At 49.7% G+C, this 26,419-nt stretch overlaps 2 protein-coding genes across 2 annotated transcripts in view; both read right to left on the reverse strand.

Annotated features, from left to right (window-relative positions):
* LOC147645993 (serine/threonine-protein kinase PAK 3-like) overlaps positions 1–26,419 on the reverse strand; it is a 135,635-nt gene that overhangs the window by 36,412 nt on the left and 72,804 nt on the right. The window lies entirely within an intron of this gene.
* LOC147645997 (uncharacterized) lies at positions 3,571–4,970 on the reverse strand. Its single transcript, XM_086874032.1, has one exon. It carries the CDS (start codon positions 4,823–4,825, stop codon positions 4,187–4,189), a length of 639 nt encoding a protein of 212 aa, XP_086730158.1. The 5' UTR covers positions 4,826–4,970; the 3' UTR covers positions 3,571–4,186.

The raw sequence follows: 26,419 nt of genomic DNA on the forward strand, positions 1-26,419 counted from the left end.
CGAACCCCCCTTCCTGGGCACAGAGACCCCCTTGAACGTTCATTTTGGGGTACCGGGACCCCCTGGTACCCCCTTCCCAGCTCCAAAACCCCTGCACCCCCTTATCTGGAACCTGGAATCCTCTGAACACCCATTCTCGGGAATGGAAACCTCCCAGAACCCCCATTTCTGGGCACCAGAACCCCCCTGAACCTCCATTTTCAGGCACTGGGACCCCTTGAACCCCAGAACAGAGGAAGGGATCCCCCTGAACTCCCATTCCGCTGCAGCAGGACCCCCATGCACCCCTGTATCCAGGACTGGAACCCTCCCAAACCCTCCATCCTCACACCCTGGGACCCCCCTGCAGCCCAGCCAGGCTGTTGCCCCCCTGCTTTGTTGGTTTAACCCAAAGTTATCTCCTCCCCCGCCCTGCCCATCATTGTATCCCAACCCCTTTTTCCAGCACCTTCCCTATCAATCTTGTCCACCCTGCCCCTTGTTCCCAAATGTTCCCTGTCAATCCTGCCTTATGCTAGCCCCCTGCATGAACGTCCCCTTTGGAAATCCCCTAATCCACAGCACCCCATTGGTCCATGTGTCCTATTCCCCTCCCCAGAATATCCCTCACTGGTTGAAGTTTTGTATCCACCCCTGGGCCCTCCCCATATATAAATTGCTGTACACTTGTGTTCTGTGTCTTTTGTCCCTGGACCCTTGGGCAGTTAAACCTTTCCCTGAACCCCAATATAAAAGACCTTCCCCCCATTCTTGCCTCCACACTGTGTCTGACAGCTGTTAAGTGCTGTAGAGCATTGCTCTAAGCCACACCTCGGGTCATCCTGCTCCAGAGGTGTGTTCCACTCCCGGTGTGGAGCTGAGGAAGAGCTGACCGGCCTTGGCACCATTTCACACCCAGCTGATCCCAGTGTGTCCCCCTCTCTCCCAGTGCCCTCCAGCGTGTCCATCTCGCTGGTGCCCTTGAGCTGGAGCCAGCAGCTCCTGGTGCTGCTGGAAACTCCCCCGGCAATGCGGGCTCAGCTCCAGCTGCCAGGTGGAGCACATCAGCCTGGAGCACCCCCTGAGCCGGCACTGGGGCACGGCCCGGCCCCCACAGCGCCGGGGGCAGCGGGGGAGGCAGTAGAGGGGCTGGGAGGGGGACTGGGGTGTGCTGGGAGTATGGATGTTAACTATGAGCAAAAGTAGGGAGCACAGTGCCTGTAGAATAGCAGGCTGCATAACTTCCTCAGTCCCGCCTGAGAAAGTGGCCTGGGAAATCATGGGGAGGAATTAAAACAATCCTCAGAGACAGAAGACAGCCTTGCAGGTGCTGTTTGTCAGTTTCGTGTTTTCTTGCAAGAGAAGGTCGAGGGGTGGTGTACCCCAGTGACCAATGATGGTGATGTGTTAGTTCACTGACCAATAAGTTTTACCTTTCTGTACTTTCATGTATCGGTCTATAAAAAAAGATCTGAGGTAATAAACCTTAAGAGCTCTCCTGTTCAACTCACAAGAGAGTCTGTGTTGTTCTTCTCGCTGTTCCCAATAGAGCGACACTGGGAGTAACTGGGAGGGAGTTTGAGATAGAGTGATTTAAACTGGGAGAGGGGTTTGTGGGCCAAGAATGGCTGAGAAGGGGATTAAAGGTTATTGGGGAGGGTGGGATGGGGTTCTGGGGGTCCTGGTGGAAACTGGGAGGGAGTTTAGGGGTGTTGGGTGTCACTGGGAGGGATTTGAGTGAGTCTGGAGGGACTGGAAGGAGATTGGGGATTGGAAAGCAGGGGTTGGGATGAGGTTCATTGCACTGGGAAGAGACTGAGAGGGATCCTGATGAGTCCTGGTGGGGCTGGGAAGGAACTGGGAGAGGGTCCTGGGGCTCCTGTGGTGGTGAGGGGCAACTGGGAGGGGACTGTGGGATCCTGATAGGGACAGGAGGGGCTTTAGTGGATCCTGGGGAGGCTGGGAAGGGACTGGGAGGAGGTTTCAGAGGTCCTGGTAGGGTGGGTGAGAGTGGAAAGGTGCTTGGAAGGGCTTGGGGTGTCTGTGAGAGGTTTTAGGGGGGATCCTGACCCCTGCAGACTTCCCAGAGATGTTGCTGTACACTGCCCGCAGGAAGATGCTGATATGGATCGAGGGCTCCATGTTGGGCTTCGTCTTCCTGGCACTGGGGCTCAGCTTCTGCCTGCACAAGAAGGTGAGGGGGGGTCCTGGGGGTCATATTCTCCCTCTCCTGGAACGTGTGTGCTCCCTCGGGGCCCCCAGCCCAGTGTCACCCCCTTTTCTCTGCCCACAGAGCTCCTGAGCCGCTGGCAGCCGCAGCCCCTCCCCATGGCTTCAGGCCCAGCCAGCACCCCCCGCTCCATCCCTGGGCTGATTTTGGAGAGGTCGTGTGCCCCCCCAGCCCTGCTGTGACTCTGCCCTTGCCCGGCTGCTCCCAGTGTTCCCAGTAAAGCTTCCCAGTTCGCCCCTGTCCCGTTTATGGGGGGCAGTGGGGAGGGACTTGGGGAGACCCCATGGGGGTACCCTGTCAGGGACAGATGCTGCCCCAGGATGGATCAGGACCCCCGTGTGTCCCCCCGATCTGTCACCCTGTTCTGGGGACTCCTTGGGAGACACCAAACTCCAGCATGGCACCCAGCAAACCCTAAAAAGGGCTGGGACCCCTGAAGCCACCAGGGAAATTTGGGGAGGGGGTGCATGGGTGGTACCTGGACCATGGCAAGAGCCCAGTGCTGCCCCAGCCCGGCCTGCCCTGGCTCCTCCTGTGGGATGTGAAGGAATTGGAAAAATGGGGATCCAAGGGTGGGCACTGGGCCTGGGGGGAACAGGAGAAGAGATGGAGGAAAAGGGCCGGAGAGGAGAAGGAGGTGGGATGAAGGAGCAAGACTCATCCAAACCCAATATGGGGCTCCCATGCCCCTCTTTTCCCCTGCTCCTCCACCCCTGCCCCACTGCCGACCAATCCACCACCCCACCCCTCCCATCTCCCCTTTCACTCAATTCAAGCAGATGCTGGCAGCTTTTTTCTTGGGAGAAATCCCTGAGTTTCGGGATTTTTGGGGTGCAGTTCTGGAGGGGGATAGCTCTGGCTGGCTTTCCTCTCCCTGCTGTGGCCTCTCAGCTGTCCCCCACACCCTGGGGGTGCTGGGATTTCCCTCCTGGGCACAAGGATGTTCATTCCCTTCCAGGAGCCCAATGCCCAGCTGGGGCTCCAGGCCAGGGGGTCCTTGAGCAGCTGCCCCAGAACCTCCACCAGGGGCTCCCAGCGCAGCTGCAGCCGCTCGGCCTGGGCTCCCCAAAGCCCTCAGCAAGCCCCAAGTCCCTGCCAGGAACCCTCAACTCCCTCAAACCCAGCATCCCCCACAGCCCCTGCAAGTTCCCCCCATGGCAGCGGCCAAGGCCATGGCCCCACATATCCTCACCCATGGCTGTGTCCCCACCATGTTTCCACCCCTGGCATTGTCCCCCATGTCTCCATCTGTGCCTGTGTCCCCCCATGTCCCCATGAATGGCCATGTCCCTGTCCATGTGTCCCCACGTCACTCTCCATGTCCCACCATGTCTATGTGTCTCAATGTCCTCACCAACGTCTTAGTTCAATGTCTTTATTTTCACCCCAAAGTTGGATATTTTGAAGGGATAAAGAAAAATGAAAAGCCAATCAGGCCATATTGAAAGGATTTCTGCCAGCTGAGAATCCCCGTGCTTGGGTGGAAGGGAACAAAATTTTTAGGAAGGCTTTCCACACCACTATCTCCAAAATCTTGGTCTTTGACCCATTTCATCGACATCTGGCTGTGGAAGACACCTCTGGGCAATAGGAAATGAAAATTGTGGAATCACTGAGGTTGGACAAGACCTCCAAGACCTCCTTGATGCCACCAGAAGATAGGTGGATTGAATGCAAAAGATTTTCTGGGATTGAAAGTCAACAAATCCACTCCCCCCAAGGAATTCCCATTGTTGGTCTGTGTCCCAGTGGATGTTCCTGCACCGGTGTTCAATCCAGGTGCCCACAGGGAGCCAGGAAGATGTGGAGCCTCCCAGCCAGGTGTCTTCCCAACACGCATCACCAGGACCACGGATCACCAGGGCTCTGCCCAACGGGGGTCACTGGGGATCATCCAACGCCCATCCTCCCATGGGGGATGGAGCTGGAGCAGCGCACGAAGCTCTTCCCGCACTCAGGGCACTCGCAGGGCTTCCCTTACTGGTGCCTCCGTTGGTGTTGGGTCAAGTTAGATCTCTGTGAGAAGCTCTTCCCACACTGGGGACACTCGTAGGGCCTCTCCCCAGTGTGGATGCGCCGGTGGAGAGTGAGGTTGGAGTTGCGTTTGAAGCCCTTTCCACAGTCGGGGCAGCGGAAGGGCCTCTCGTCTGTGTGAATCCGCTCATGTAGGAGGACATGGGAGCTGGTCTGAAACCTCTTCCCACACTGGGGACACTTGTAGGGCCTCTCCCTGGTGTGGATGAGCTGGTGTTTCCTCAGATTGGAGCTCCACCCAAAGCTCTTCCCACATTCCAAGCAGGTGTAGGGCAGTTCCCCTGTGTGGATCACCTGGTGTCTCATCAGTTCAGAGGTATCTCTGAAGCTCTTCCCACATTTCCCACACTCATAGGGTCTTTCCCCACTGTGGATCACCTGGTGCCGGAGCAGGTTGGAGCTGTGGCTGAAATCTCTCGCACATTCCAAACACTTGTGGGGCTTCTCCCCCAGCTCTGAGCTCCGGCTGGATCTCCGGCCACCTTCCCGGCACAGGGAGGATCTTTCCTCCTCACAGCTAACTGGGCTGGGTTTGCAGCCCCTCCTTGTGCAAGATCTCCAGGGATTTTCCTCCTCCTCCATCTGGCCACAGCTTGGGAATGAAAAATCCTAGTTTGGGGGGAAAAAAGAAAGGAAAAAGCCTTGGGCTGAGGGTTTCTCCTTTCCCAAGTTCATCTCAGGAATTCATTGGGTATCTAGTGTCTGTAAGAACCTCTAAGACACCAAGATTCAGCCAAAAAAATCCTCCAAACGTCAAGACAGATCAAAAACTTCCAAAACACCAAAAATCTGATATCTCCCCAACACAGAAAGATTCAGCCCCCACAAAAAACCAAAACACCAACATTTAGCCAAATAAAGCTCAGAAACACCAAGATTCAGCCCCGTGAAGATCGTGCATCTCCGTGCCCGGGCAGTCGCTGCATGGGGGGTGAGGGGGGCAATGAGGCCGGGCCGGAGCAGGGGGTGCCTGAGAGAGGCCCCGAGCCCGGCAGAAGCCCCTGCACAGCCATGCAAGTGGCTCCTGGCCGGACTCGGGGATCCCCCTGGCCATCCCCGCTGGAGCAGCCTGGTCCTGAGGGACTCTGGCCCCTGCGAGGGACCCCAGGCTGCAGCAGGACAAGGATTCCTGGCCCTCAGGGGGAGGCAGTTGTTGCCGCCTGTTAGTTTACTTTCATTAAGTATGTTTGTTCACCTTCGTTGAGTTTAGAGTTGGTTTGTCCCAGTTACTCCCCGACTTTCCCGATATAGTTGTTCCCAGTTGCCTGTCATTGTAAACCTCTCCCCTCTTTCCAGATTGTTCCCCATCCATCACTTTGGTCCTACCCCCAAGCCCTATCAGTCTATGTACACCACACCTTTTGTTCTGGTTCCTTCCCTGCTCATCACCCCTTACTCGATGCCCTATTGGTTGTATAGCTATCCTCCCTCCCCCAAGTCCCTACCATTGGATTTGTGTATTGTAACCCCTTCCCACAACACCTCCCCTGCTGCCATATTATTGGTTGTTGTATGAGCCGCCCACGGGCTTTAAAACCTGGCGCACAGAGGTGCCCAGGGTCTCGGCTCAGACTTTCTCCTCGAGATCCCAGCCCTGTCCCTCATCGCCTTCTCCCTGCGCCTGCTGGAATCAACTTGTTCCTGGGAAATTGGAGGACTCCGAGCACTCTCTCTCCCTTTACTGCACCTCGTGTCGCCCTGCATACTATAGAGCCCGAGCCCAAAGGAGCTCTAGAGGTTCCAGGTCGAGCCACACAGTGCTCACCTGGTTCCCCACTCCTGCCGCTGACGCTTGGCACAAGCTAGCCGGGGTGTGAAGGGCCGAGCGGGCAGCGACAGCTGGCGCCCAACGTGGGGCCTCTCGCGAGGCGTAGAGACCCCCGGAGAGGTTGGTGGACCTATTTCACAAAGACCGTGAGCGGCAGCTGCTCTGGTAGTAGCAGACTCGTTTTTGCCGAGTTGCGCTCCCAGAGGTCAAGGCGGCAGCTGTCAGACGTGCAGACGGTCGCCTCGGGAGGTGTGGACGTCGCCTGCAACATCTGTCCGGACTTGGGTGAGTGGTCCCTGTGTGTGTGAAAAGGGGGCGCCCAGTGTGTGAAAACTTCCTCGGGGGGAGTGTGTGTGTAGCCCGGTCCGGACCCGTATTTTTATTTTAGTTGATTTGTTGTTTGGTTGCAGGGGGCGGTGGGATTGCTGTGCCAGGGTTGACAAGATGGGAGCACGTCTTTCGGCACAGCAAAAGAGAGTTTTTTACCAAGTTCTGGGTACCCTTGAGGGGGGGAATAAGAAGTTTTCTCATGGGAGGGTAAAGAAGTTTGTGAGATGGCTGTTCCTGCATTTCCCAAATGTAACCCCAGACAAAGCAAATTCTGTAGAATTCTGGAATGCGGTTGGGTCCAAATTAACGGAAATAGTTAATGGAGGTGATAATTCAGTGGAAAAATTTGTAACATTATTTATTTTACTTCGGTCTGCTGTAATAGAGGAAAAGAAAATGCAGAAGCAGCCGCCACAAAATTCCCCAGTTTCCCTATCCCCATGTTCCTCTCCCCCTGATCCGGAGTTGAGGGAGACCTGCAGAGCGACCTGCAGGGAAAGTTGTCCTGTTCAGGGATCCCCCAAGGGTAACAGGATCCCTGGCTCCCCACGTCTCTCCCAGAACCCTTGCCCTGGCAGCCCTGGCCAAGCTGCCAGAGTGTCTTCCCATTCCTCAGTTTCCCCAGTTATCAGCCCTCAGTTAAACGTTTCCCAGGTTACAAGTCCCCAGTTTTTACCCTCAGACCCCCATGCCTCAGTTTCCCCCAGTCTCCAAGGCTCCTCCATGTTCCCTGATTCCTCTTCTAACCCCCGTGCCTCAGTTTCCCCCAGTTTCCAGTGCTCCCCTATATTCCCTGACCCCTCTCCTAACCCTCAAAATGGCCTCCAAAGGGCACAAGATGGCGGGGACCGCATGGTCGGACCCCCCCCCTTGTGCTCCTTCTTCCAAGAACCCCTTTCTTCCCTCAATGAACAACCCCTTCCTCCCTAGCCCCTCCCTTCCATCCTACCCTGACTCCTCCCACTTCCCCTTGGGTGGTTCCTCCTCCTCGGGGGCGTGTCTCCAAAGTGTGACCTCCCAAAACCCCACCCCTTCCAGCCGCTGCTCCTCCCTTCAGCCCTCCTCCTCAGTCGGTCCTCCAGCCCCGCCTCTTCCGGCTTCTGGTTCCCACGCCCCTCCTTCCGGTTCCCACGCCCCTCCTCCCAGTTCCCACGCCCCTCCTCCTGGTTCCCACGTCCCTCCTCCCAGCTTCCACACTGTCCCATCCGGTTCCCACGCTTCGGGGACAGGAAGTGACAGGCCTGAAGACCAGAACCCGGAACAGGTAGTGATTCCCTTTGCCGCACCGGTCAGTTTTAGAGGAAAGGGAGGGAGGTACCGAGAATGGGAACCCTTCTCCTTCCAGACAAAGAGGGAGCTGTGCAAAGCCCAGAAAGAGTTCGGCAGGAGAAGTGAATACTTTAAGGGTTTATTAAAAGCCACCTTCTCCGCAAACGAGATGGTCCCCCACGACTTAAAAGAGTTGTTTGCCTGCCTCCTTTCCCCGGCTGATTATAGGCTGTGGAAACAGAGGTGGAAGAAGTCGTTAGAGGCCATCCTTCCTGAGCTGTTGCGCAGCGAGAAGTCCGCGGTTGACGCGGACGAAAACCCCCTCTCGATAGATCACTTGTGCGGTGAAGGGAATTGGGGGAAGCCAGAAGAACAGGCAAGGGTTTTACCCCGGCCTGTCTTAATTAAGATCACAGAGGCCGCAGAGAAGGTATTTAACATCCTGCCAGGGGGGGAACCCCTGACCAACTTCTCAAATATTAAGCAGTTCCCCAATGAGCCATTTACCGTGTTTATTAACCGTTTACAGGAGCAAATAGAAAGACAAGTTGATAAACCTGAGCTACAAGAGCAGCTTGTCTTAGAAATGGCTAAGGCAAACTGTAATGACATCTGCAAACAGGTTATATTTAGTTTGCCCATGTATCCACCGCCAACCTTGGACGTCCTCATTGATGCATGTGAGAAGAAAGTTCCGTTAGTGGGGGCGTCCATGGTACCACCACCACCACAGGCGGCCAGGAGAACACCAACAGCGGCAGTGACCCAACACCCGTCGGGCCAGTTCATCCTTCCACCAGCAAGAACTACTCAGTGTTACCGATGTGGACAACTGGGTCACATGGCGAGGGACTGTCCCACCGCCCACCTACGCCAGGGGCTCGTGGGAAATGGATCTGGGGAGAGGGTACTGGAGGGAACAGCTAATAAAAAACAAAAAAACTGAGAGCGCGGCGCGAACCTGCCCCGCGCAATGCAAAAAATGGGGCAGGTATCGCGGAGGTGGGGGGAAAGAAACCTCGGACGTGGCAAATTTACCGGACGCGACACCTTATCACCGTCAAAGACATCCTCTTCCGGTCCCAGCACTGGACGGTGGTAGCTGTGGACCCACTGGAGGAGAACCAGCCCGGGAATGGACCCTGAGTCCATGAGTCCATGAGTGACTGTAAGTTCATCGCCATCGGGGACACTAGACACACACCCCCAGAGATTGAGATCTCCCCGATCACCTTCCCGGGTGGTCCGGAAGATCTCATCCTCTTAGCGCGCTGCATTCACCCACCATATTTTCTCCCAAAAGGGCAAATCATAGCTCAGTACATTCCTGTCCCAGAGGGAGTCCCGGTAGACGACCACACACCAGGCGTCTACTGGGCAGAGGTGGTGGGTGAAAATAAACCCATCATCGACTGCAGCATCAAGCAGGGTGCGGAATCTGTCAACTTGAGGGGTCTGCTTGATACAGGGGCAGATGTGACAATCATCCCCCAAAGGAGATGGCCGTCACATTGGGAGTTGCAACCCGTGGCGGGGAAGGTTCAGGGTATAGGGGGTACTCAATTGGCGCAGGTATCTAAGAGCGTAGTACAAATTAAGGGACCGGATGGGCAATTGGCAAATTTACGCCCATTTGTTGCGGATTTTCAGGTTCCCTTGTGGGGGAGGGACCTTATGTCACAATGGGGGGTAAAGATTGAAATCCCGAAAACCCCTCGGGATTTTTAATAGCGGCCACTGTAGAGCACCCCTTCCAGAAGCTCGATTGGACCACTGATGAAGCAATCTGGATTGATCAGTGGCCGCTTCGAAAAGAAAAAATTAAGGGCGCTCAACGAGCTCATGGAGGAGCAGTTGTATAAGGGTAACATAGTAGAAACTACCAGCCCTTGGAATTCCCCGGTGTTTGTTATCCGAAAGCCGGGGAAAGACAAGTGGCAACTCCTCCATGACCTTCGTGCCATCAACAAAATCATTGTTGACATGGGGCCCCTTCAACCAGGGATGCCTACCCCGACTATGCTCCCCCGAAATTGGAATCTGGCCATAATCGACATCAAGGACTGTTTCTTTCAAATTCCCCTACATCCTGACGACGCCCCACGGTTTGCCTTCTTAGTGCCAACCCTCAACCGAGAAGCCCCAATGAGGAGGTTCCACTGGCGGGTTTTGCCACAAGGCATGAAGAATTCACCCACCATCTGCCAGTGGTACGTCTCCTCGTTGCTGTCTCCTGTGCGCAAAGAGATGGGGGAGGTCATCATCCATCACTATATGGATGATGTCCTAGTGTGCGCCCCCCATGACGATCTACTTACCCGATCACTTGACCGAGTGGTTAAGGTTTTAACATCTGCAGGCTTTCAACTCCAGGAGGATAAAGTTCAATGGATGCCACCCTGGAAGTATCTGGGTCTGCGGATTGCTGAGAGGACTGTTGTGCCTCAAAAATTGGCAATAAACAGCAATCCGAAAACCTTAGCGGACCTTCACTCGCTGTGTGGGACCTTAAACTGGGTCAGGCCTTGGCTGGGCCTTTCCACGGAAGACCTAGCCCCCCTCTTCACACTTTTGAAGGGGGAGAAAAAGCTGAGTTCTCCCAGGACTCTGACCCCAGAGGCAAGGAAAGCCCTAGAGAAAGTGGAGGATGCGCTTGTCGAAAGGCAAGCGCATCGGTACGAACCGACCCTGCCTTTTGAATTCATCATACTCGGGAGAATGCCACACCTCAGTGGGCTGATTTTTCAGTGGGACCAGGGCTCTAAGGATCCCCTCTTAATCATAGAGTGGGTTTTCTTGAGCCATCAAAGGTCCAAAAGTATCACCCGGCCACAGGAGCTGATGGCTCAGCTCATCGGGAGAGCTCGAGCTCGGCTTCGGGAGATGGCTGGATGTGATTTTGCATGCGTTCGAGTACCAGTCAGCTTGTCTCGGGACAAAGCGTCTCCAGATAGGCTGACAAAAGAAATGTTTAATCAACTACTTTGGGAGAATGAGACACTCCAGATTGCTTTAGATAGTTTTGAAGGCCAAGTTTCGGTCCATGCCCCTGCCCACAAATTTTTCAATTCTCAATTTGAACCGATTCCAAAAGAAATGCGGAGCAGAAAGCCCCTCAAAGCTTTGACTGTGTTCACAGACGCATCCGGGGCATCTCACAAGTCTGTAGTGACTTGGCGAGATCCCGAAACTCAGCAGTGGGAAGCAGATATTCAATATGTGGAAGGGTCTCCACAAGTTGCTGAGTTGGATGCAGTTGTCAGAGCCTTTGAGAGGTTTCCTGAACCTTTCAATTTAATCACTGATTCGGCCTATGTTGCAGGGGTAGTTGCCAGAGCAGAGCACGCTGCTCTGAAGGAGGTCTCAAACCCAAAATTGTTTGAGTTGCTTTCTAAGCTAATACATGCTGTTTCCCACAGAAAGCAACCATTTTTTGTAATGCATGTAAGGTCACATACGGATCTCCCTGGCCCGGTAGCCGAGGGAAACCAGGTAGCTGATTCCCTCGCTGCCCCTGTTTCCATGGCTCAGCTCCCAGATCTGTTCCAACAAGCTAAGCTGAGCCATCAGATGTTCCATCAAAATGTGCCTGGTCTGGTCCGCCAATTCCACCTGCGGCGAGATCAGGCCAGAGCCATTGTGGCCACATGCCCGCACTGCCAATCCACCGCAATGCCCTCCTTGGGATCGGGGGTCAACCCTCGAGGTCTGGAGAGCTGCGAAGTGTGGCAGATGGACGTAACACACGTCCCTGAGTTTGGCAGGTTTTGGTTCGTACACCTTTCCATCGATACCTTCTCAGGTGCTGTCTTTGCTTCTGCCCACACAGGAGAGAAAGCCGAGCATGTCTGTAAGCACCTAATGCAGGCTTTCTCTGTACTGGGGGTCCCCAAAGAAATAAAAACAGACAATGGCCCAGCATACACCTCCAGGAAACTGGAGGAATTCCTGCAGGAGTGGGGAGTGGAACATAAGAGAGGCATCCCACACTCCCCCCACCGGCCAAGCGATCGTTGAGCGAGCCCATCAGTCGCTCAAGCGTGTCCTTTCTCATCAAAGGGAGACTGTGAAGGGCTGCACGCCACAAGAGCGGTTGTGCAAAGCCCTTTACACGCTAAACTTTCTCAATTGTTCCGAACAGGACCCTAACCCTCCAGTGGCCCGGCATTTCAAGACCAACAAGAACTACCAGTTGCAGCAGCGCCCTCCAGTGCTGGTCCGGGACCCTGAGACCCAGAAGATCTTGGGTCCTTTCGATCTGGTGACCTGGGGGCAGGGGTATGCTTGCATATCCTCGCCCCAGGGACTAAGGTGGATCCCACGAAGATGGGTGAAACCTTATGTCCCCAGACATCCAAGCAGGCCACCAGATAGGGTCGAGGATGTCAATGACGTCGTGTCCGGATGAGCCATCCCCCATCCCGAGGAGGAGGAGGAAACAACCCAAGCCCCTTTTTGTTATGTCAACCTACCTTTCTTTTCAGTTAAAGTTATGTTTTTCGTATGTTTTGTTTTCAGAAAGAGCCATCGGAAAGATGACCACCCCGATCGTTGCACCAACCACTGCACTCCTGATGATGCTGGTGACCCAGATCAACATGTGGATCGTGCCCCAACCCAAACAAAATGTTTGGGTCATGTTGGCAAAGTCCCTCCAACGGGATGAGCTATGCCTATCCACAGGAGCAGCAGGAAATCCGATGACCACTTGCCTGGTGGGGATCCCGTTAAAGCCTAATGAATACCCGGATTCCCTGTTGAGTTTGTTCAGCGAAGCTAATAAAGGGAGGCCAGCTCAGCGAGTGGCCCGCTCTGCACTCACCTACAAGATTAAGAGGCCTGTCCAGAACCCTCTCCTACTATGGAGAGACTGGCTGGTCTTCTTGGAAAGGGCAACCGCTGAGCCCCAAGAATTTGATTTGTTAAACTCCTCCCCCGCACCCTATTGTATCCATTTCTGTTACTACCCCTCAGATCCTACTCCTTATTCTAATGTAATGCAGGACAACAAACAGTTTCAAGCAGCCTCCTGGTGCAAGAACATCGCCCATGTTAAGATGCCCTCAACCCTCAGTTCCTACCCTCTTAAGTTGCCTAAGGGCATATTTTCAGTTTGTGGGGACCGAGCGTGGGCTGGCATCCCCTCTCGCCTTCTCGGAGGGCCGTGCACTTTAGGCCGGTTGTCTTTGTTTGCGCCCAATACATCTCAAATTGAAAATTGGGAACGAAAGAATAATTCGGTCATTAAGAAGCGCAGTCTCGAAGATCTTGACCCTGATTGCGACTCTGAAATTTTTCATTGGAATAAACCAAAACGGGTTGCTGTGTCAGTATTTCTGCCATGGTTGGCTGCGGCACAAGCCCTCGGAGAATTAGGCCAATTAGAGTGTTGGGTGGTCAAGCAAGCCAATTTAACGTCAACCGCGCTGAGCGACCTCCTCGAAGACGAGGAGATAACCAGGCGAGCAACGCTACAAAATCGCGCTGCTATTGATTTCCTACTGCTCCTCCATAATCATGATTGTAAAGAATTTGAGGGACTTTGCTGCATGAATCGGACCACCAGGAGCACAGACATCAAGAAAACCATCACAGAAATGAAGGGCATGATCCACCAAATACGCCAAGAGACTAATGACTGGGTCACCAGTCTTCTTTCGGGATGGGGGGTCTCCGGATGGCTCTCGTCCATTTTAAAGACTGTTTTATGGATTGTTTTCGTCGTTTTCATCGTTTTAATAGCGTTTGCAGTTTTAAGAAGATGTTTAGTTCAATCAGTTTTACATCTTGTATCCCCCTCCCCTCAAGTCAATTTTGTTAGCGCTCCTTCTCCTCCCTCTTCACCTCCTCCTTCTCCCGTACCCCAAGACTGGTTTGTTGAACCCTCTGCACCTCCTGCCGATGCAACCTCCTCTTTCTAAAAAAGAAAGGGGGAGATGTTGCCGCCTGTTAGTTTACCTTCATTAAGTATGTTTGTTCACCTTCGTTGAGTTTAGAGTTGGTTTGCCCGAGTTACTCCCCACTATCCCGATATGGTTTGTTCCCAGTTGCCTGTCATTGTAAACCTCTCCCCTCTTTCCAGATTGTTCCCCATCCATCACTTTGGTCCTACCCCCAAGCCCTATCAGTCTATGTACACCACACCTTTTGTTCTGGTTCCTTCCCTGTTCATCACCCCTTACTTGATGCCCTATTGGTTGTATAGCTATCCTCCCTCCCCCAAGTCCCTACCATTGGATTTGTGTATTGTAACCCCTTCCCACAACACCTCCCCTGCTGCCATATTATTGGTTGTTGTATGAGCCGCCCACGGGCTTTAAAACCTGGCGCACAGAGGTGCCCAGGGTCTCGGCTCGGACTTTCTCCTCGAGATCCCAGCCCTGTCCCTCATCGCCTTCTCCCTGCGCCTGCTGGAATCAACTTGTTCCTGGGAAATTGGAGGACTCCGAGCACTCTCTCTCCCTTTACTGCACCTCGTGTCGCCCTGCATACTATAGAGCCCGAGCCCAAAGGAGCTCTAGAGGTTCCAGGTCGAGCCACACAGTGCTCACCTGGTTCCCCACTCCTGCCGCTGACGCTTGGCACAAGCTAGCCGGGGCGTGAAGGGCCGAGCGGGCAGCGACACAGCAATCCTGAGATATTCAGAATTCATGCTTTTACGTCTGAGCCTGATTCCCAGCAGGCTGGGGCTGGGTGGAGCAGGGTATGCTGAGGGGACCATGACTCCAGTGCTGTTTGGGAATTCCTGTTCAACCCTGCCAGCCTGGCCTGAAGCTGCACACCCCAGTCCTCACATGCTGAAATGAATCAAAATTGTTTAGTCTGCTTGAGTAACCAGCATTCCTGGGGTCAAATAAAAATTCTCTGTGAAGCAGATGGAGCAGTTGAGCCCTAATTGCCCAGCTTGCTTCAGGTTTCCACAGCTCACTTTTTTGTGCAATATCAGCTTTTGAAAAGCCAGAAAGAGAAAAGAAATAAAAAGATAATAACTAGATGAATAAAAAATCAGCACACTGAAATAACACAATTTTATTCCTGAAAAGTTTATTAAGGATCTGCTGGAGCTTCAGCTGTTTTTCTAGTTAGTCCTACAGAGGATGTGTCCAGTCCCTAACTACGTTAATCTCCTGAAAGAGTGACACAGGGTTTTTCCTGTTTTTAGGACCTGGAAGACTTTGAGGTTTATAAATATATGGGGGAGTAATTGCAAGGCACTGTACTGTATTTATATTGGTCTTTTAATAAGTCATAAAATTACAGATGGACCATGATAGGAAAATAACTTGCTGCAGGAAAAATTCCTCAGGATACCTGGTTATTCCCAGTATCTACTGCTGTCATTTAGCAGGGGAAGACGGACAACAAGCCATATCTGAATAACAACATGCTAATGTGCTCTCTTCCTGAGTCTGCTCTGAAAAGATCTGTGATTGATAAAGATGAAGGAATTTGAAGAGTTATTTTGGTTATTTCAGAGAAAGTTTAAAATGGAGAAAGGATTGGGGTGACTAGGAGGCTGTCATTAGCTATCACTTTCAGTGCTGTGTATTGTAGCAAAAATGATAAATGTGCCCTTTTGGTGTTCTGCTGGTGTTTAGATTTTCTGAGTCCCTCAGCTGTGAGTTGGGTTTCCATGCTGGTGGAACTGTCCTGCCTGTTGCTTGCTGGGTGCACTGGAACAAAGAGCTGAGCAGTTTCTGAGAATTACCACTAACGAGTTTGTGTGGCTCGAGTGAAAGAGAGGAAATTCATGTTTAATGTAGAAAATCTTCCCTGTGAGGGTGGTGAGGTCCTGGCACAGGTTGCCCAGAGAAGCATAGTAAATAAAGTTTCAGAATCCTTCATTTCTGCCCCATTCTTTTTCCGTAAGTTCCGGTTTGGTTTTCAGAGTGCCACCTTCTCAGCTGGTTGCCATTTGTGTCCTCCTTTCTCTCCTGCCTTCCTTTGTCTGCTCTTTTTCCTCCCAGTGTCCCTCTTTTCCTGTGGCAGTTCCCAGCCAAAGACCCTCTCCTGATTTTTGTTTTTCCCCAATCCAGGAGGTAAAGCAGCCCTGGATGAAGTTATGGAGGCTGGCAGTGGAATGTCATTGTAAGATCTTGCTCCACTTGGGTCTCTGCCCTTTGAGAACTTGGCCTTGAAGGGCAGGAACATCTTTTCCTTGCTGGAAGCTGGAATGCCAGCCCATTGCAGTGTGTGCCATGGACCCCAGAGGGCAATTCCCGAGGCTGCCAGGGTGCTGCTCCTGCTGTGCCTCCCAAGGGAGCTGGGCAGGGTCCAGCAGCTGGGTGGGCTCCCAGAGCAGACAGCAAAGGTTGCTTTGCTGCACATTCTCCAGCTGGAAGCGGAGGGAAGAAGGGAAGGGAGTCCTGACAGAATCCTGGAGTGTTCATGACTGGAAGGGACCCTGCCCATGGTTCCACCCAGAGTTAGGATGCCATGCAGGAGAGGTGCCTCTGCCCCAGTGAAGGTGCAAATGAGACCATAGGAGGACAACAAGCAGATTTTATTGAACGTGGGTTTTATTGAGAAAGAAATGGGTGCCAGGGACATAGAAATAGGGAGGAGGTCTCAGGGGCAGAGAGTGCTCAGAAGACGATCAGGTGGAAGTAGGTGCTTTTTAAAGTCCTTCCCTGCATTCTGGGATCCCAGATGTGTATTTTAATTTGATGATCTTCTTCTTCTTCTTCTTCTTCCTATTTACTATTTCTTCATCTAAATCGTCTTCTTCTTTCCCTTCTTCTTCTTCTTCTTCTTTCCCTTCTTAATTGCTACTACTATTTTTTCTTCTTCGTCTTACTCTTATTCTTCTTATTCCTAATTTTTATTCCTATTTACTACTACTATTTCTTCTTCATCCTATTCTTCTTATTCTAATTAATCTTATTCACTTGTTATGCTTACTGTAATTCCTATTCTTCTTATATTAATGACTATCTTCATCTTCTTATTCCTATTCATCTTCTTATTCCTACTCCTATTCTTATTCCTAACTACTACTATTTCCTAAACTCAAAGTTGATTTTTTTGGAAGAATGGTACGAGCCAAAGTTCTGCAGTCACGTCAGTGGAGCAGCACCTCTGGTCTGTGCCCATTCTTCATGGATATAATCCCAAAGGACTGGCGTGGGATCCTTTCATGAGAGGAAATGTCCCGTGATGCCACCAGGGCAAGTTCAGACTCAATATCAGAAGCAGTTTTTCTCTGACAGAGGCGTGAGGCATTAGAAGAAGTTGCCCGGGGAGGTGGTGGAGTGGCTGTCTCTGGAGTGTCGAAGAGTTGTGGCCCTTGGGGATGTGGTTTTGCAGTGATGGCGGTGCTGCCAGGAGGCCAGTGGCACTGGGTGACTGTCGGGGTCTCTTCCCACCTTGATGACTCTGGGATTCACTGCTGAGCGCCCTGGCACCAATGTGCCCCATGGCTGCTGTTTGGGGTTGGCCACAGCGGTGACTCTGGGTGTTGGGGAGATGCCCCTGGCACAGTCCACAGTAGCCATGGCAGCTGAGGCTGCAGGGCCATGTCCAGGGCAAGGTGTGGCTCCCTGGGGCCCTGGGCCAGCTGCCATCTGTAAGCCTGGCACCGGCGCTACTCCTGTGGCTGTGGTGCCCAGCAGGGCCAGCGGAACAGCGCCCGCAGCGCCCGCCGTGCCCGCCTGAGGAAGCCGGGCCGTTTGCTGGAGGGAGACGGCTGCTGCCTGAGGGCCTTGGGGACCTCGAGGCTGTGCAGGGCAGGCCCCAGGCTCTGAGGCCCTGCCTCAGGCCCCTGCTGGGCCATGGAGGCTTGGCCGTGCAGGGAGGAAAGTGAGGCACGGAGTGACTCCGGTGCCTGGACCTCAAGCCAGGCCTCCCGAGGGACAGGCACTGGCAGCCCGTCTGCCGCAAGAGCTGCCAGGCTTTGGGCCCTGCTTTCTGCTTCACACAGCTCGAGGACGCTGACTTTGTCCAAGCTGTCCTCCTCCTGTGGCAGGGGGGTGATCCCAAAGCTGAGGATGCTCACATATTCATAGCTGTCCTGTGTGCTGCTGTTGTCTTCCTCGGTGGAATCGTCTAGGCTGCTGGAGTCCCCGTCCAGGAAGTCTCCATGGCCCAGTTCGCTGCACTCTTCCGAGTCGTACCAGTCCTGGCAGCTGCTGACCTCTTCCTGGGACAGCTCTGGCTCTGCTTGGCACTCCTGGGAAGACTCACTCTGGGTGTATTGTTCCCAGTCTTCATCATACTCAGCTGGGGTCCCCTCCTCACTCCCTTCCTCTGCTAGGAGTGACCTCCCCTCAGCGACAGCCTGCTGCTCACTGGGGCTCTGGGCTCCCGGCAGGCTGGGGGAGCAGCAGGTGCTGTGAGGGGCAGGGCCTGAGCTCTGTACCCCTGCTGATGGCATCTCCTCACTGGGGGCAGGAGAACGTGTCTGGTTCTCCTGGCTGTTCGCACTTCCTTCCCCTTGCTGGGACAGCTTTAGGGCACTCACCTCCTTCTCCCCTTGGGGCAGCTCCTTGACTGTCACCCTTTGTTGCCACTGGTAGAGGTGTTGCTGTGCCACATCTCCCCAGGGCACTCTCACAGCCACCTTCCCCTGGTGCAACTCTTGGTGACTCCCTGCTCCGTAGAGGCGAGGCTCTTGGGCCCGAAGGTCTCCCCACTGGGAAGGCTCGTCATCCACGTCAGGGTTCTTCTCTTCCGTGATGACCAAGGGCCCCTCCTTCTCCTCAGTGCCTGACTGTGGCCAGGCTGAGCCACCCACTGCCCCCACCAAGTGCCCGCTGAGGGCCTGGTCTTGCCCCCAGCTGGGCAGGGGGCTGGGTGGCTGGGAGCATTTGGGTTTTGCCTTGTTCTCCTCCATCTCTGAGATCCTGAAGCGCGAATGGATCTCGGGAGCTGCTTCCTTCTGCAAGAGTGGCTCTCACGGGACTGGGCACCTCAGGGTTCTGCGCCGCTTACACACCCTGAGTCGTGGTGGGGCTCTCTGATGTCACAGGGGTCTCTTAGCACCGCTGAGTCACAACGGGCCACACCCAGTACCCCTGCAGGTAGCAGCTGAGCCCACTGGAATCTTCATGGCTGGTGCTTCCCGGGAGGCTCCCGAAGCTCAACAGTGTGGAAGAGTGGCTAGCTAACAAAGGTCGTGTTCCCATGCAGCAATTAGCTGAGAAAGAATTAAACAACAGTGGAGTGTAGTTGGTATGAGATGTTGCAATGTCAGAAAGACCTTAGTGATAACTGTGAACTGAGAACAGGACACTGTGATCAGAAGAATGTGGATTCAGCACAGATGAACGACCACAAGAAGGTGGAACTAGGTGGAGTTGTCCTTAAATGAAATATCCAATAATGAGCTTGCTTTTGCACTATGTATGAGCCTAATTATTGATGTTATATAGGGAGTTTGGAGTTGCCAATAAAGGAGACTTGCTGATCATTCATATTGAGTGCTGCTTGTCTCCCGCCGAACTCATCAAATGGCGCCCGAACAAATGGGACCCTTGGGACCTTTGGGACCTTTGGGACATTAAAAAGCGAAGGCCACGGGAGTCGGCGACAGGGGACGGGTCCTCCGCAGCAAGGACGGCGAAAAGCAACGGTGCCGCGCCCCAGGCGACCTCAGAGGAGAGTCCTGGCCGTAACGTGCTGCCGAACCTTGTAGGGCTGCAACAGCGCTGACGGTAAGATGGAAAGGCAAGCAGCACATGATTTATTTACCTGCTTTTTAGAAAAGCCACAGCTTAAGGGTTTTGATTTGCACAAGGAGCTCCCTGGACTTCTTGCTTATGGGTATGCTCACGCCTTTGCTTCCCACTGCTGGGCAAACACTCCTATCTATGCTGCCCATGGAAAGAGGGAGGGAGAGTCAGAGAGAAGGAAATAATGAGAAAGAAATTCCACAGCAATGCTGAAACAACGAACAGAATCTGTTCAGTTACGGCAGGATGTGATATCCTGAACTATTTGCTTCACTTTTGGAGTCACTCTTAACACTACAATCTTATTTAAGTTCCAACTTTGCTACCCTGGAGGAAAAGAATCCAAATTTAGATTGGTTTCCACCTGAACCAGGGAGACATGGGGGAGCACTGAGGTGTGCGCAGAGAGCAGGGGCACCCCCGGGGCAGAAGCAGTGCAGAAAAAGTTCCAAGGCCACACTGAACAATTACAGAAACAGCTGAGCAGGAACAGGTGGCTCAGACAGCTTCAAAAAGAGACAAAATAGCCAAAAAGTCACAAACTATATGGTACCTAGTTCGAAATTCATCACTGTAATTAGAAGCTGATAAGCTGCAATGGTCACCATTTTTAGCACCTGGCCATGAGAGATTTTCGTGTAACATCGCTTGCTTTTGTAAAAATTGTGCCCCTTTTTTCCTCTATCAGTGAACAAGAGAGATTGAGAGAAACAACTGTATGTGTTAAAGTTAACTTTGTGAGGTGTTTTTTTGGTTTTTTTTTTCCTGCGAGAGTATGTGGAGAATGTGAAGAAAGATAACAGCAGCAGAGAGCAGCAGCAGGGCGGGCAGTCCACCCCCCGCTCCCTCTCTAAGAAAAAGCACCGGGATAGTACCCAGTTTGTTAAAAAGTCATGATTCATGGGTTTTTAAAAATGTTTTTATATACCCTTTTAGAGTTAATTTTGTGTTTTAAGTAATAATGAATTTATGCAGTTGCAGTTTTCTAGAGTTTTACTGGAGAAATTATTGTGTTTCTTTGAAAGTTTAAAAAGGCCCCTTTTCAAAAATAAACGGTGTTTAAGCTGAATATTAGCAGAAGTTACCTTGCAATAATTAGTTTTAAAACCTAAGGTTAAAATATGGTATGATTTACAGCTTCTAAGAAAACCTTCCAATTAATGTTATCTACAAAAGAGATTTGTGGTTTAAAAAAAAAAATAATTAGTTAAGAGAACTTTACTGTACAAGACAAAGTTAAGTTAAAGTATATATTACCCATTTGCTTGTTTTTCCCACAATTTTAATAAGGTAATTTCAATGTGAGTCCTTTTGTTATATAAAACACATATAACTGCATATATACCAATTTGGATTTTGGATTTTAGTTTAAGAATTAGACTTAATGTTTCTGAAAAGTGCTACAAAAGCTGAATGGCAACTTGCCAAATCCTGTGTTGTTGTGGTTTTTCTCTAGAAAAACTGCACTTTAAAATCCTAACCAATTTAAGCAAGGCAAATTCCTATTATGAATAAGTATTTTTAGTACCATTTGCAGTTATTGTGAGTTATTCTCAAAGCTAGATGACATAGTATTGTGATGGATTTGTTATATTTTTATAATCTTTATAGTGAATCTATGTTACTGTTATATTGTGTTTAAAAGGTATATATCAAACTTTTAGTTCCCTCTTTGTAGTAACAGAATAAGATTAAATTATGTTTTTATTTAATATAGATTAAGTGTTAATAGAATTAAGAATAGTCAAGTTTTATTATATTTAGGCTTGAATGTTTTTAAGTTAAGTTTTATAACTTAGATATTCTTTTAAGGTTAAGTTTGTTACTTCCTTTTGTCATAAATCATTATTGTTAGGTTTAAATATTGTTTAATTTAAATTGTTTTTGTTTTATTGGAGACACTTGTCTAAACTGCAAAGTATAGTTATTTTCCTAGAGATATGAAGACAGCCACAACTGAAACAGCAGTGATGGAACACTGGTGAACACCTACTTATGGATAGAAGGGAATGCAGTCTGTGACACCCTTGACTTCATCGGGAGTTCTATTGGTTGTTGCAATCTCTGCAGTTTTTGTTTCTTATAGCTTTCTTATTTTTCAGTGTTTCCAGAATTTTAAGAAGATGTACCATTGCTGAGGATCAGCTGCCATGGGAGAGGCTTCAGATTAAACCAACTGCTGCATGGTTTGATTGGTCTGGTACCTGAGGCTTCTGATCATTTGCTTTGTACAAATGCATTTTAACAGTTTGCTGTGCTGTGAGCATCTCCTAGCTGCTACTATTGAGAACCTTGTTTTAGAAATGAGTTAAGAGGCATCTTTCCAGTTTAAAGCCAGGCCCTGGCCAAGCCTTGACTTTACCTGGACAGAATGTTTGCCAGCAGATCCAGATGTTTTCTGTATCAAATCAGTATTTGAGTCACTTTTTGACTCAGCAATTTGACCTTATTAATATGGCAGCTGGATCAATTTTGAAGTGAGCTTGGAGAATCATTTCCGGAGGTGGTGATACAATCCTTCACTGATGATTTTTTGTTTCTGTTTGTTTGCTAACTATGGGATGCTGGTGCAGTGTTTTAGTAATTAATAGTAGTTTTATATTACATATCTTATTAATAATGTTTATGATTTAATTGATTTTTTAACTGCTATAGGTTCTTAATCCTTGTGTATATGGGTTTGTGTTGATGTTGATGTTTATAACAGAAGTACATCTCATTTTTATTTTTTTAAACAAAAAAAAATGGGGGAAATTGATGCCCTAAAAGCATTTGATTAGTGTAATTCATTAACTTCAAGGGGAGAAGTGTCTGTGTTTTGTTGGCAGGTTCAAAAAGGTCACCTGTCCATCTGACCAGACTGTGCCCCTGAACACATGAGATCCAGTGAACAGAGAAGTCACCACACAGCCTTGGTACTCCAGACATGGATCAGAAGTGGAGCTGTCAGGACACAGTTGTGTCTGAACACTACACAGACAGCTGCCAACAGAGATTTTATGTTGTTATTATGATGTTGTGTCTGTACCAATTTTTCAGTTATCTTCTGTATTAAGATTTAGAAGGATGTGAAGAACAACCTGAACATCAAAGCCCTCAGTCACCGATCAGCTGCCAGCTGACATCAAGGGAGCAGTGAACGTTCCAAGACTGAATCGTGTTAAATGATAGTCTGTTTGTGAAGGAAATTCTGTAGAAGATCTAAGAAAAGTGTAGAGACTCCATCTAATTGTATATAAAGCAAATTGTAGTTGTGTGTTTACCCTTTCAGCAAATTGCTTTCACGCTTAGACTACATATATACCAGAGCACGTGTGTTAAAAGTAGTTAGATAATAGTTTAAGATAAAGAGTTTAGCCTGTGTAGTAATTGTTATATTAGTATAAAGTATAAGCATTTTCAAGAGGTAGTGTAAGCATCTTTGAAAGTTCATTTAACGTTAGTTTAGATGTGAGTTTGCTCGTATGGTGTCATTTACATGGTATGGATGCTAGCTTTGGGACAGGCTGCAGGGAGCTTCAGAAACTGCAGGCCCATGGCCTCTCAGTCCTGCCTGAGAAGCTAGCCTGAGAACTTCATAGGAGGATTTCAAAACAATCCTCAGAGACAGAAAACAACTGCCAGGTGCTGTTTGTCTGTCCTCTTGTTTTCCTTGCAGGAGAGAGTCAGGGGGGTAGTATGCCCCACTGACCAATGATGGTGATGTAGCACTTTGCTAACCAATAAGAGTTTCTTTTCTGTACTTTTACACGTATCTGTCTATAAGACAAGACTAGAGCAATAAACTAGAGAGATTCTCTTGTTGTGACTCCCTTGAGAGTCCGTGTCGTTCTTTATCGCCGTTCCCAATCAGAGCGACAACATGGAACAAACTGCTTATGGAAATTGTGTTGTGTATAGTCCTGACCAACTGTCTGCTAACTAACATCCAAAATCGACAGAACATATGGGTCACTCTGGCACACTGAACTGGCCAAAGGTCAACGTGTCTGAGCCTAGCCACACCTGGAGATCCTTTTCACACCTGTCTCATAGGAGTCCCTGAATGGGATCCTCAAGCAGCATTTAAAGGTTTAATTAGTAATGAGACTCGACTGAATGGATTGGCAATGTTGCAAGAGTGCAATTGCACTGTTGGCTTCACATTAAGACAACTTGAAGCCTCTTGGCAAGCAAAAATTACCAAAGTTCTTAATGTTACCATAGGGCCCCCCAGAAGAATTAGATTTCTTAGGTTCCACCAATACCTCAGGTGGATGGATAATGTTTGAACCCCCAACAGAAGCCATTCCAACAAAGTAATGCAGCACTGGGCTGCAGACAACCCTATAGCTGATCTCTTTACTACCGTTGAAAGTAAAGCCTTTATTAGTGGTGCAATCTCACAGAACAATTACCAAAGCGATTACTTAGTTCCATATTCCTAATCTGGGAGATAGAGCATGGAATGAGGTTCCTGCTAATCCACATAGAAAACCCTGTTATCTTGGGAAACTTATTTTGTTTCCATCCAAGCTTACATCAATTGTTGAATGTAGTTGATAAAATAAAAAACATCGGTCAAAGTGAAGCCTGAATGAATTAAAGCTTAGCAACTCTAAAAAGGCTCGCTTGTTAGACTAGAAAAAATTGAACTTAACATCCACAATGTTAAGTGAACTTTCAGCCGATGTGAGTAGTGTATGTCATGCAGTATTACAAAATCGAGCTGCAATTGACTTTTTGCTCTTAGCACAAGGACATGGTTGTGGGGCGTTTGAAGGCGTGTGCTGCTTGAATCTTACTGATCATTCAGCTTCCATCCATGGGCAACTGCAGCAGCTACAGGATGGGTTACATGCCCTGAAAGAAGATAGTGACCCCATTGGAAGTTGGTTCTCCAGCTGGGGCATCACCGGATGGTTGAGGTCTCTTGTGCTAGAAGGGGGACGGACTTTACTTATAATGTTAATGGGGATGACAGTCTAAGTTGTATGTTATCTTATCCAAAGTCCGGTTTGTGCAAAAAGTGAAAGGGGGAATTGTTGCTATATTTTATATATTAGTAAAGGCCTGTATGCACAAACCAGCCTTTGAAATAAGTTGTGATATTAAGGGCCAAAGTCCTTGAAACCTTCCTGCAGAAGAGAGAGTAAGGCAAAACAATATCCTTGTGTGTAGGAGAAAAAATGTAAACTGTGTGTGTTAGCCAATAGTAGCTTACTCTGCCCGCAGACCCTGTAGAACCCTATAAAAGGTGTGCTAAAGATAGAAATAAATGGCCTTCACAATTACTTCTGTGAAGACTGGTGAATAGCTGGCAGTCTCTCAATACAAAGGTACCTGTTTCAATTTTTAAACATACCTTTTGTCGATAGTTCTGGCAGTTCCTGGTCTTTCTCCAGGCTGTCAGTGAGGACACAGGAGCCTCCCTCTTCCCAGAAAATTCTGCCTGGGCCTGGACCCCCGCTGGCCCCTGGGCTAGAGAGAGCAGAGTCCTGCAGCAGTCACCAAAATGATTTACCAAAATATGGATGTGATCTAGTATCAGTATCCAGCTGAGATGGACAAAGACTCTTTAACCAATTAGGGTTACAGAGTGTGTGTTTATTGGCAGTGTTGGGTCGATGGGCAGGGTGACCCCTTAATACACACGGCCCTGAATGCAGGTGAATACAGACTTTTATTTACTGAGATATTGAATACAAATACATATTCATAACCCAGTTACTGTCCACTCCCCTCTTCCTATGCCAATTAAGAAAGAAGCAATTAAACATGCACAGTTTGTTCCTTGAAATGAGTCGGTGGTCTTATTATGGGGAGTGGTCACAAAAGGAAGAAGGAATATATATCTCTTCCTCATTCTGAACTTTCTACCTTTTCAGTCCAAAGAGTCAAAGGGATCCCAGGCCAGGCTCCTAGTTTTATGTTTCCAATTAGTTTCTGGTTTGCAATTTTCTTATGTTCTTGAAATTCCTCACAAGATTCTTCGTTTCTCATTACAATCCCAGCTGAACGAACATAAGGTTGACACACACAGTTATTTGCTAATGATTAGCTCCTAATTCTAGTAAGGTTTCTCTATTTTAATTTGATTTAGCAAGGATTAATTTTAATTAAGGCTTTAGCTTTTCTAATATCTTAAATTCTTCAAAGTTTATGTTTCAGCCTGAAAGAAGAACAAATTTCAGAGGACTGGGAGCACCTTTTGGAATGGCTGCAGGTAAAATGACAGCACCCAGGTGCCAAAGATTTCTACAAAGTAGCTCTTGCCCATGGCTGGCCTGTCACCAGGGAAATGTGTAAAACTTGCATATCAGCCTGCAAGCAATGTCGCAGATGACTGCAAAGCCATCCTTTAGAAGATGACCTATGTCCTTAAGAAAGGGTAAAGGCTTATGGGATGCGTGGCAGGCAGATTATATTGGTCCCTTGAAGAAGTCAGGTGGTAAACACTTTGTGCTGGTAGGAGTGGAGATTACATGTGGGTTGGTCCAAGGCCAAGCTTTGAAAAGAACTACAGGAGATAATACTGTCAGCATTGCAAGGGTGGTTTGGAATTTTCCCAAAACCACAAGAAATTCAATCTGATAACGGGTTCCACTTCATTGCCAAAATTGCACAGAATTGGGAAAAAGGTGAAAGAATAAAATGGACTTTTCACACCCCTTGCTGCCCTCAAGCTAATGGGATTGTAGAAAGGACCAGTGGTTTCCTGAAATGGCTCCTTAAACCACAGGAGGGAAGCTGGGCTCCTTGGTTAAGGGAAGCTGTAAAAAATGTAAATGACAGATGGGGATTAAACAGGTGTCCCAAAATCACTGCCTTTTGTCCAAAAGCCCCAGGCATAATTCCCACTCTATGAGGACCAAGTGACCCTAAGGATCCAGCACACTACCCTGGACAACCTGCCCTGGTGGACCTTCCTACTGTAGGGCAAGTACCACTAGTACTAAAAACCTCTCCAAATAAATATGCATGGGTGGCCTCCGACACTCTGGGAAAAAAGCATCGGATCAACACATGCTGGATAATTCCATCATTTTAAGTTTCTGCCTTTTGGTGGCAGACTCTGTTGTGTTCACTTTCCACAGAAGAACACCGAGGGCCATGAAGACCAGATAAACCATGATAATACTAGTATTAAATAGGAAGTAC

Source organism: Cyanistes caeruleus, unplaced genomic scaffold, assembly GCF_971803275.1.
Source record: "Cyanistes caeruleus unplaced genomic scaffold, bCyaCae1.hap1.1 HAP1_SCAFFOLD_135, whole genome shotgun sequence".
Taxonomy (NCBI): Eukaryota; Metazoa; Chordata; class Aves; order Passeriformes; family Paridae; genus Cyanistes; species Cyanistes caeruleus.

Excerpts from the sequence above, each read along its gene's own strand:
- LOC147645997 (XM_086874032.1), bottom strand. The coding sequence starts at position 4,825 with ATGGAGGAGGAGGAAAATCCCTGGAGATCTTGCACAAGGAGGGGCTGC.